This window comes from Nymphalis io, chromosome 20 (genome assembly GCF_905147045.1).
Source record: "Nymphalis io chromosome 20, ilAglIoxx1.1, whole genome shotgun sequence".
In the NCBI taxonomy this organism is placed as follows: domain Eukaryota; kingdom Metazoa; phylum Arthropoda; class Insecta; order Lepidoptera; family Nymphalidae; genus Nymphalis; species Nymphalis io.
In genome coordinates, this window is record NC_065907.1 from 4,114,820 (window position 1) to 4,127,530 (window position 12,711).

Sequence of the window (12,711 nt, forward strand, 5' to 3'; positions counted from 1 at the left end):
TATACTCACCTACGGTGCCGAAACATGGACGCTTACTAAGCATAACATGCACAAAATAAAAGTGGCACAAAGGGCGACGGAGCGTGTTATGCTAGGCATCTCCCTCGTTGATCGTGTACCAAACGCAGAAATCCGACGAAAGACGAAAGTCCAAGATATTGGGAAGCGTATCACGAGGTTAAAGTGGAGATGGGCTGGACACTTGGCCAGACGAAAAGACGGAAGGTGAACTAAAGTCGTCACGGAGTGGTGGCCTAGAGAAGCAAAAAGGCCAGTGGGCAGACCACGCGCCCGATGGTCAGACGATTTTAGGAAGATGGCGGGTGCTCAATGGAAGCGACTAGCACAGGACCGGAAGAACTGGTGCGCCTGTGAGGAGGCCTATGTACAGCAGTGGATTAATGTGGGCTGAATATGATGACCTAGCCTTTGCGAATGCTTTAATGGACTTTTGATCAAAGGCGAATTTACGGACACTCAAAATAGCAAAGGTTACCCCAACTAACAAATCAAGCTCAACTCTGAACGCAGACAATTATCGACATATATCAGTACTGCCAGTGCTATCGAAAATACTCGGAAAAAGTATTACATAATAGGTTAGAGATTTATTTGAACTCTAAAAAATTCATTTCGAATCAGCAATATGGGTTTAGGCCACAAAGTAATACACTCGCAGCGACCATGGACTTATTTACCAAAATAAAACATAATATGGACAGTAAAAACATAGTTCTAAATACGTTTATTGATTTAAAAAAGGCGTTCGACACCGTAAGTCATAACTTACTATTAAAAAAATTAGAAACTTTAAATGCTACCGGAAACGCCTTAAAAATGTTTAAATCTTTATTTACATAATAGATTACAAGTTGTAAAAATGGATAATAATTATCAAAGTACTGCCGTACCTGTAACTTGTGGAGTGCCACAAGGGTCTATTTTAGGCCCTTTACTATTCTTAATTTATATTAATAACATACAGGAAATAGGACTACTAGGACATCTTACCCTCTACGCAGATGATACCTGTCTATTCTATTTTGGACACTCCATACACGACATTATCTCACAAGCCCAACGGGATTTAAGCAAGTTATTTTCATGGTTCCGATATAATTTATTAACAATTAATATTTTTAAAACATGTTATATAATATTTAAAGCTAAAAACAAAATAATTCCGCAGTTTGACCCTCTTACGATTAATGATATACCTTTACAGCAAAAAACCAGTGAAAGTTATCCTGGCCTGAAAATAGATAGTGCTTTAACATGGACCGTACATATAGAACACATAAAAAGAAAAATTTCGAGTCTAATTGGACAACTTCGTACCCTATTCGGACCCTATTTATTGTATTTAATTGAGATCTGTGGAGGTGCTACGAAAACTAAATTATCAGACATACAAATTGCTCAAAACAAAATTATAAAAATGATTTTTAACTATACGTTTTTAACACCTACAAATAAACTTTATAAAGAAACAAAAATTATGACAATCAAACAATTATATATTTATAATACATGTATTTATATTAAAAAAACCTTAAATAAAGCCATACATACTGACATATCTTTTAAAAAATTGAAAGAAACATCTAGTCGCACCATACGTAGCCGTCGTGCGAGACTTCTAGTTTTGCCCAAAACTAAAACTATTTACGGCAAAAAAGTATAACTTTTAAAGGCGCACAATTGTACAATAAGATACCGTCACTTATAAAAAATGTAAACTCACTTATCTCATTCAAAATAAAACTAGCTAATTACATTATGAACACCTTTTGACAATACAATGAGATAGGTGGGTAAAAACAATTTTTTTAATTCCTAATGTAAGAATATACATATGTATATATATGAACAAACTTTTTTATAACTTTTTTTTAACTTAGCTTTAATTAATCAGCCTATTTTTTTATTGTATATTTATGTCTTGTTTTTGTTTTATTTTTATTTATCTCATTTATTCTATTTCTATTTGTAGTTAAATTTTAAACTGTGTAAATTTCGTAAGTATATGTTTAAAATTAACTTCAAAATACTCACCTATTAAACTTATTAACACTTCCTAATTACCTAAAACATAGTACTTAAGATGGAATGGCGAATTTAATTGTACACATTATTTAACCTCTGTTCTCAAGTAATTGACTATAATATGTCTTATTGAGAATAAATGTCTTTAAACCTAGGTGGCCCATCGGCTCGTCCGCCTTTTCGATAAAAAACACTTAACAGTGCACTATTTTCTTAATTGGCTTTTCTATCAAAAGGTTTTAGGAAAATATCTGTGACACAAAAAATATATTTCTATTTTTAAATCTAATTTATCGAAGCGAGACGAGTGAGTCATTAAAACTGTTTTACCCGTGATATAATCAGAGTGTAGTATTATTACAGCAATTAAAGTTAGCTTATACGTTAAGTTTGTTTTTTGCAAGTGCTTCTCCTAGTACAGTGAAAACATTAAACTGCATCGCAATTTGTAATTTAGAACCAAGTTAATTACTGAGAAAACAATCATAATAATCTAGCCGTCTGCACTTACTGTACTATACGTTATTGGAGTTCCGATTTTCTTAATACATGTTTATTAAGATACCTTGTAATATCACTGAAGATAATTGTTTATGTTATGTCTGTCCATTTAATTATACTTAAGTCATTCCTTTCGCAGAAATATTAGGGTTGTGGAAAAGTGCCACACCGCTGATGATCCTGCCAAGCTTTCTCCTCAAATGGAAAGCCGGCTTTAGTTAAATATTGGAATATTTATTGGTTGTTATTTTTGGTCACTTTTACTTGCTTTTTTGTTACATGCTAATTTTGTTTAGTTTTTAAATTTTTTTACACATTTTTTGTATGCGAATAAATATCTATTAGCATTAGGTAGGTAGGAGAAGAGGAGATTGTTGAAACAGTTTATGCCAAGACCCACATGAGGTAAGTCGGATGTAGAAGTTGAATTATAAATCTTCAAATGCATCAGCTTTAAACGTCCATAAACAAGTAAAACAAAACTTGGCTTCCGTACTGTCAGCAAGCGGCTGCGTGGCAAGAATCCATTCACCTATTTCACAGAAAATGTATTGGCGGGTCGCCAGCTGAAATCCCCCTTGCTCAAGTGCGCCAGTTTTTACACATCATTGCCTGAAATCGAGCTTCGAATCACTAAGCGATTGAGTAATTTTCGTTTAAGCACGAATCTGATAAACTAGTATGGGCATTTTGCTTCACAAAGCTCATGTGAAGCGAAATACCTATACAAGTTTATTAGGTTTGACTGTAAAATATATGAACATTTTGTAAGAAACTTCCGACATTATCGTATTTATAGCGTACTAACTTTTTATTATTTACTAGTTCATAGAGCTGAGGAGGCCCAGTGGTTAGATCGCAGATGGCGGGTTCAAGCCCTGGTAAGCCCATGTGAATATAATTATTTTTTTGAACATACAATGAGATACTTATAGCATGATAATATATAAGTATATAGTTTATGGCGATTTATCTCGTGCTCAGCAGTGAAGAATAACATCGATAGAAAGTCTGCATTTATCGGATAAAAATCTGCCACATATATCCACCATTCACAAAAAGATGGGGCAGCAGTGAAACACTTAAAGGCTCTTAATTAAATAGAAAATTTACTTTATGACTCTCAAGTAAATTCTTATGATATACGCCTGTTTTTTACAATTAATTAACCTAACCATTACTGCTCTACTTCGGGTCATACGATTGTGAGTCGATCATTCAACGATCTTATCTAACGCAAAAATAATTTTATAAATCGAACTTATCCAAAACGCATCCATACAATATCCTCAGCTTTATATAACAGTATAGATTGTATAACGTTATTCATTTCATTTATTGTCAGAAGTCAAATAAAATCATTATAATTATATATGATTATAAACATAATACTACAAGATACATTGTAGTCAATTTCGAATCTTCATACAATGCGGAAAGTTTCTAGAGAACGCTAGAAACTTCAACAGAACATTCGAGAATAATTAAAACGGAGTTAAATTCGTCATCTGGCTTCAGTGGATGGTCGAATTTAACTGTTTTCCAATATTAAATGCAGTGCGATAAAACCCGATAGTATATAACCTACAAGTATAATTTGTTTTTGATTCCATATATTTCAGCTTATACACAGTTAATCCTGAATTGCACAAGCCTTTATTGTTTTTAGGATTCTGTAAATCAAATAGTCAATTTTGTAATTTTGGTGTGTGTATCTGTAAAAACTTATATGTACGTTAAAACTTATATCTAATGTATATATCTCTGTTAAACTTATATTGACGGGCTGGTTGGCGTGGTTGGTAGATACTTGCCTTTCACGCCGAAGGTTGTGGGTTCAATGCCCACCCAGGACGGACATTTGTGTGCATGAACATATCTGTTTGTCTCGAGTCTGGGAGTAATTATTTATATAAGTATGTATTTACAATAGAAAAAGTAGTAATGTAGTATATCAGTTGTCTGGTTTCCATAGTACAAGCTCTGCGTAGTTTGGGATCAGATGGCCTTGTGTGAATAATGTCACAGGATATTATTATTATATTATAAAAATAAGCTTGTTATTTAAATAAGTCGAATGGCCCAGTGGGATCTTAACCGAAATTTGTAGGTTTAAACTCGATCACGCAAGGTGTTTATTATCCATATCCCGCTCCGTGGCGAAGACATTGTAAGCTGATCTCTATTTGCTAGGAAATGGCTCAATGTGTTCATCAACCCGCATTGGAAGAACGTGATGGAATGAGCTCCAAAACCTGCTTCAAAAGAAATTAAGACCACTTGCTTTACCCTTTTTGTAAAAGTAGACGGACGATACTGATTCAGACGGATGTTCATGATTCGCTGGTCTAGCTAGGTCTGGCTGCCGATCATGAGGTTTGTATCTTGTTTCAGGCCAATCATTTAAAGACTTTAATAAACCAATTATTTTTCATACATTCTACTTTACATTACATACATTCTACTTTGACTATATCATCTCCCAATATTAGTAGTTAGTTATAGTATGTAAATTAGATAAACTGAACAATACTAAGTATGCTATTAGCAGTAGATATCAGATGAATAGGTGAAAATGAGTAGATAAATGAATAGATTGGCCTACACAAATCCCTACCAAGTGTTTTATATCAGTTCCGACGAGTCAACGAAATCGTCGATATTGGAGAAGAATAAAGATTCTTACCGGTTCTTTTCGGTAGGATCTTCATTCCCAAACGGTGGTAGCTTTGCATTTAATACAAATCAGTAAAATGACGATTCAAAAAGTCATTTAAAAAGCCTGTTCGAATAAAGTATATTTTGATTTTGAGTATGAAATAAATGACTCGAAAAACTCAGTGATCAACGTCAATTATTTCTAACCACGAAGCCATTACGGAAGAAAAATCAATGAATTACATAATTGTTACAAATTAACGGGCTATTTGGCTCGCAGTTCGGAACAACCTAAGTTTGTAGAGTATAACTACTTTACTCTAATTTTAGTTGTTTGTTTTACACAGCCTTTTTACCAACGTAGTTGTGGCTTGCCTTTTAAAATACGTTATGTTATCTAACTTTTAGATCTAGAAAGGGAATCGAATTAAACAACTTGACAAGGATTTGGTTACTTACTAATTTCCGCTCGCGTCTTCGCCCGCCTTTTAATTCCTCCCCCTACTCAGGGCAGGGGTAGTTAGGTACCATATGCCCTTTTCTGTCCTGACAAAGTAGTTACGACTTGAAAACGTAAAGAATAAAATTACTTTCAAGTTTATGTTAGTTAGGATTTATAATTTAAATACATGAATTATGCAAACTCAAAAAATGTTGGTGTGAACATTGGTTATTTCTTTTTATATATGTATTTATTTAAACCCCATATTTTGTATTACTTTGGCTTTGATCTAAGCCGTCAGTTTTAATCTTGCTATAAATATGTAGACAAAATACATTCCACAATTTTTTATCAAAACGATTGCAAATTTGTTTTCATTATATAAACAATACTTCAATAGTTGATGATCATATGATAAATCGATCTAGTAATTTTCGTACAGTTTGACCTGTTCTACCAACAAAATCGACAATCGCTATGTGACTTTGTCTGTGCTGAGAAGTATATGGATCTAAATTAAAATATCATAAATTGCTTCAAAGGTAGGTGGTTACGTCAGTGCTTCTGGATTTACAAATGCGTTATTTTTAATAGTGTCGAAAAAACCACACGTGAGTAATATATTTTTTAAAATATAGGAAAGCGGACGGGAAAATGGCCTTCCTGATGGTAAGTCGTCACCACCACCCATAGACATTGGCTATTACCTACTCCTTACATCGCCAATCACCACCAACCTTGGAAACGAAAACTTTATGTCCCTTGTGCCGATAGTTACACTCGATCGCTCACCTTTCATACGGGAACACAAAAATACTTATTGCTGTTTAGCGGTAGAATATCTAATGAGTGGGTATGCACAAGGCCCTACCACCACGTGAGTAATATAAGCCACATATGTATATCAGGTGCATTCTCTTATTCCTCAATCTTCTAACCCGATGGGACAGCAAGTCAACTCGACTAGAGAGTTCATGCACCGGACCAACGGCCCTATGTGCTTTCCGAAGGACGGGAGTAATATTATCAATTTGCAAGTTTCGGGCTGTTATTGAGAATAACAGGACATGAAGGTATTGCCCAGTAGTGCAGTTCTTTGGTGCAGAAAAATCAATAAATATTAGGGGTTGCAGGTATAAAAAAAATAAAAAAATCAATTTCATCACTTTATTTAAATGAATTGAATATTTTTATCTATATAAACAATTTAAAAATTATACGTCCTTATGTCCTACTTACACAATTAATATGACAATCTTTCAGTCGGACTCCTCTTTCTTTGTCTATCATTAGACCGCTTAAATATACTTGTCCCGCTCTTACATAAATACTCTTAACTTACACAAATTGTTAAATGTTTGAATATACACTACGGCCATGTTTCTTTTAATCACACGTTTATAAAAAAAATCTTCTAAAAAAACCATACAAAAATCATAAAATGTACATGTTTGAATAACAACCGGTAGAAGAATTACATTAAATACAAACTTACTATAGTTGAAAGTGGAAAGTGTATATATTTGTAAGTACATCAATGTAACATAATAACTAAATTAAGTGTGATTAGAAGGAAGATGGACCATGTCAAAATTGTCAATAATTATACACAAATTAATGCGACATTTCAGTATATGTATCATAGACAACAGAGCAACACACAACGCCATAGATTACTTATTAAATTACAAACACATGTAGGTACTTTGCTTAATATCTAGTAACATTCAAAAAATTATCGCCCTCGGGTCATTAATCTCTTAAATTTAAAGAAATTTTGAGAAAACAAAAACTAATATCGTTATAAATATTTTTAAACTGTATTTAACGTTAGGGTTTTTTAATGGCAGTGTGTTTTCATTTGATGGTGATCATTTCGCTCGTTAATTATGTTTCAGATAAAATGTCCACCAACAAATTCTAAGTACGAATAATTGATCCAATAACACTATCAATAAAGTATTATACATCAACAGTTATATTATAAAATTTTCATTAACTGGAATGTAGGAATTATAATTTTCTAAAATAACCTTATATTGAACGCTTTATTGAAACTGTATAATTAAATCTATTCTTATGCTATTTGTACGCAAAATATCGGGTACAAAAATGAAATTAAGCAAAAATATTATACATAATACAACAAATATTTACTACAAAATTATTTCTTTTTTAAATTAAACGATGACATTTCTGGTATGACCTGTTCTTTCCATACAAGTCTTGTTCGTTAAATGTCAATAGAATAATAAGTAAAATTGATTTGTTCAAAATTAACCAACCAATTTAGATTTCATAAATCGTATTAATTTCATAAACTTTCATCGATCGAGTCTTTGAAATAATTACTTAACAAGCAATTCAGCGTATTGCCATCTCTTTTACACTAACTTAGTTAAGTTCTCAAACGAGTGTACTTCAAACTTAACGCAGTTTTCGATCAATAAACAACTATAGTCCATTCCGATAGCGAGAGGAGTACAGATAAATAAACATTTCGACCTTGAATTGAGATGACAGGACGAGATTTCAATAATCTATGGCTTATTTCAATAAAATGACGTATTGAATGTCGGCGAAGTTGTCATCGAAACTTTGGAAGTTAAATCAAAGTTTTGTTTTATAAGAAAATATATATTCATCAAGAATTGTTTGTAGGCTATAACGATATTATCAAACCGCATGGAATATGTAAACGTATGGATTGTTTATCGTTACTCCTTCTGCTACTGGAATGAATAATACGATATTGTATGAAAAGAAATTGGTGGTATTCCTTAGGTCGTGGTTTATATAACTGTTTAGAAAAGATCTTGTAAAATAAGTATGTTCGTACGCGAGTGTACGCTTGTAAGTTGTATTTAAGATATAATATTGAGGGAATACGAAAAGGAAGGAATATTAGCTAGAACGAAATCGACCGATATATCTAAATATTTGCTTAAATGTGAACTATTTACTTAGTGTGCCGATATCTTGGATACGCGATTTTGGTTTTACTATTGTACTACCTAAAGCATAATTTGCTATAATCTGTTTTTGATAAAAACAAAATATAAAATATATACTTTTTTTTTTGTTTCAATTATGTATTTTTATCTTTTAATCAAAGAAATCTATAAACAAAACTATGTTTTATAAAAATACAAGTGAAGTCACTGGCTACAAAATTACTACCGCATTTTTTGCAGGATGCAGGATGAAACCGTTTAAGCTCATGGGTCCTAGATTACGAGCCTAAAATTAAACTAGCTATACTTATACAATGTAATAACTACACAAGGGTTATACACAGTGTAATAAATCAAAGAGATTGATGGTGTTTCTCTACACAAGTCTCGGCCTAGATCTCATGGGATAACTTTGGACATATCACTTTGCAGCGCTAGTTGAAATTACGAAAATACGTGTGGATGATGCTTTATTTAAAAAAAAATATATATCTGTAAAATGTATTCTGTTGTTCCGTGATATGTGACATTGAAAGTAATGACATTTTATCTCAAGACCCATTACATTAAAAAAAATATCGTCATACCGTCAATTCATAATATTTATGATTAACTACGTTGTAGTATATATAATAGTAGTATCATATAATGTTAAAAAATTATAATTTTAAGACTTCGTGTTATTTTTAATTAAAATTGATGTTTGAAGCGAATCAGTGAAAATATTGTTTTTATAATGATACAAACTTGTTATTTGTTATAAAAGCAAAATATTGTTTAATTAAATTCCTTCTCTCTGGATTATGTTTCACGTTATATATAATAAAAATGTGTAATTTACAACATATATATATATATATATATATATATATATATATATATATATATATATATGTGATTTTTAATTTACAAATTACAAGCACATTTTTATAAGTCATGAATGTTGCCATCTTTAAAATTTATCACATTAAGGATACACATTGAAGACACGATTGTAGTATCGACTAATTAATCAATGAATTAAAGAATAATTTAATTAAAAGATCTTTAGAGATAAAACGTCATTGGTTTAAATTTTTTTTTGCATAAAATTAATCAATTTGTCTTTTTTTTACAAGAATGTAACGCTAGCCGAAGGCCTGTAATTGATTCCTTACGTTCTTAAATTGAGTTACAATTTTATATTAAAGGAGGCTAGGTTTTACAGAGAACGAAATCAAAATGAGAAATTGTTTTCAAAGCGATAATGAGAAACAAAAGAACTAATTTGTAAGGAACGTATGAGTTTATTCCGTTTGATACATATAATTATGTAACGGAATAATTACGTCACCGAAACGTATTCGAATGTGTACGCGGTATACAAAGCGACAGAAGTTACTTGTTACTTAACTCCTTCATACTATCAAACGATGACTCAACATCAAACATGAAATCAATCACAGACTTCCGGTGTACTTTTTAATCTGTGATCATGTCATAAAATTACTTAAAGGCGAAATGCGTTTTTCATTATTGATATATTACATAACGATTATATTATGTACTAATATATAGTGTATCAGTAGTTTTGTTTAGACAGATGAAATAAGATGAAGTATTCCTTACAATTCGTTGATATGCATAATTATAAGACACCTTGTATTACTTTAGCATATAAAAGTTACTTAAACGTACGACATAAGTTTAATTGTAAATTATGTAATCGATATAATTTACATATTTACATTTAGGCCTAGTTTATACGGAACACGTGACGAAATCAATTTTTTTTTTTTTAAATTCGAATATGAAAAAATAGCTATGCAAAATAACTGATTTCTGCCTTAGATAGATAGTTTCTTTCCTGTAAATGGTAAAATTAATAATATTAATATATAATTATGTATTTTGAATATTTATTAAAGAACTAATTTAACTATAAAACGAGTGGTTTTTTTTTTAATTTCGTTCTTTATTTTAAACTACATTTTTTTAGAAATGGACGCTTTACAAAATGAGCTTTATATATAAATAACAATTTTTGTTTGCATAAGTAAATATAAAAAATTGTCAATAAAAAAATAATTGTAAAAAAACTTAATATTACTTAACAATGTAATAGTGATAACACGAATCGATCTGAAATTACAATTTTAGGGGCGCGGGGGATTATGAAGACATCTATTCACTTTAGCGACTATAATGTTTTTTTTTTCTTTATTTCTTGGACGTTTTTTTCTTAAAGATTCAAGCCAAAGTGACTAGAATTCAAAGAGGATCTTTTGGATATGCAAACTTAAAATTACATAATGAAAATGATGGCACTTAACTTTAAAAATACATTATAAAAAACTTTAGTTTTAACTCTCATAAATGCTGCCAATAATAATACTAATGAAATTAGAACCTTGCGTTTTGTCACAATAATTTACAATCATACAAAAATAATGATTAAAAAAAAACAACTATATTAGGTACATATAGTGTGAACTAGCCTTAAGTTACAAAATCATACATAGTTCGATCTTACGATTAATATATATAAAATTACATACAAGAAATAATTTAGGCGTATCTACAACGATGCCCAAACAATGTTACAAATCAGTCATTTCTTACAACATTAACCTTTTAATTCTTCCCAATATGTAATTAATTACATGTAATTAAAAATTACACTTCTGGATAAACAGGCATTCTTTAGAACAGTATCGCAATATTTAATCGCGTTCTCTCAATAACGTTTACTAAATTGAAGAGAATATTTGTATTAAAGCCTGCGTACTACCCTCAAACTTCCAAATCCAAGTATAACGAAACCAAAACGTTCCAATTACTATTAAAAAAAAAAAAACAAAAACAAAAAAGTTATAATAATACCGTTGACATAATAATATATAATAGGCAATTTATGTATTTCCAAACGATTTGGCAATTTGACACAAGGCCACAAACCGCCACAATAAAAATTAAGTCCGACAAACCATCGCGTAATTATCACAGGCTCGAAGTTTTAAAAGTCCGGTGGGTTCGCGATGCAACATTCACTCGATACACGAAATAGAAATAAGGCATCATAGCTTGGTCTTACTTGGTCTCGCCAAGCTGTCGCGGCAGTTCCGCCCTAATGCCGGCGGCGCAAGGTCGATAGTCGGGTGGCTACACGAGCCAGGCGTGGCGCTAGCACCACGACTCCTCGTGCGGCGCGCGCTCGTCGTCCGAGTCGCCGTACATGTCCGCCAGCTTGCGGAACCGCGGCCCGAACGTCGACAGGTAGTTGAACTTGAGATCTTCATCGTCGGTACCTGAGAAAGACAAATGTTTGTTACCACTGGTGGTAGGGCTTTGTGCAAAAGCTCGTCTGGGTAGGTACCACACACTCATCAGATATTCTACCGCAAAACAGCACTACTCGATATTGTTGTGTTCCGGTTTGAAGGGTGAGTGAGCCAGTGTAATTACAGTCACAAGGAACATAAAATCTTAGTTCCCAAGATTGTTGGCGCAATGGCTATGTAAGCGATTGTTGACATTTCTTACAATGCCAATGTCTAAGGGCGTTTGGTGACCACTTACCATCAGGTGGCCCATATGCTCGTCCGCCTTCCTATTTTATATAAATAAAAAAAAACCATCGTAGTCGCTTTTCAGTGCCTGAGTACAGGGGTATAGTAAATAATATATGAAGAGAATCAACTTACAGCTAGCTAGCGATGAAAGAGATCCACTTGTATTGCCGTCTCCCTCGTACGCGTAATGTCGCACGTCGTCGTACGGATTGATATCTGGATCCCGGTCCAGGACCGACTTCTTGTCGTCCAGGAAACCGGAAATGTCTGGTGCAGCTCCAACCACTAGATAGAGAAATAATGATTAAAATTAAATTAGTATGAGTTTCTTTGTCCACTCTAGTTTGTCAACTATTTGTTTACGAAGAGAAAAAAAAACAAAAAAAAAATCTTTTAATATATGCAGGATTTCTAGCCTTGAAAGATTAACTTAAAATTATACACAAAAATAAGTTATCTTTTAATACAAGTAACTTAAATTGAACCAATTAGTTTATAGAACCTTTTTATTATTTCGTTTTTGCTGAGAAAAAAAAACAACTAAGCCCCTCTAAGCTCA

At 32.2% G+C, this 12,711-nt stretch overlaps 1 protein-coding gene across 2 annotated transcripts in view; it reads right to left on the reverse strand.

Annotated features, from left to right (window-relative positions):
• Nucleotides 1-9,489: 9,489 nt before the first annotated feature.
• Nucleotides 9,490-12,711, reverse strand: part of LOC126776559 (DE-cadherin) — a 185,508-nt gene continuing 182,286 nt past the window's right edge. For both annotated transcript variants that reach the window (XM_050499174.1, XM_050499175.1), the window contains 2 exons: nucleotides 12,285-12,437; nucleotides 9,490-11,888 (listed from right to left, as the gene is read on the reverse strand). In XM_050499174.1, coding sequence (XP_050355131.1) covers nucleotides 11,764-11,888; nucleotides 12,285-12,437 — 278 coding nt within the window. In that variant the 3' untranslated portion in view covers nucleotides 9,490-11,763. The remainder of the gene's footprint in view (nucleotides 11,889-12,284; nucleotides 12,438-12,711) is intronic.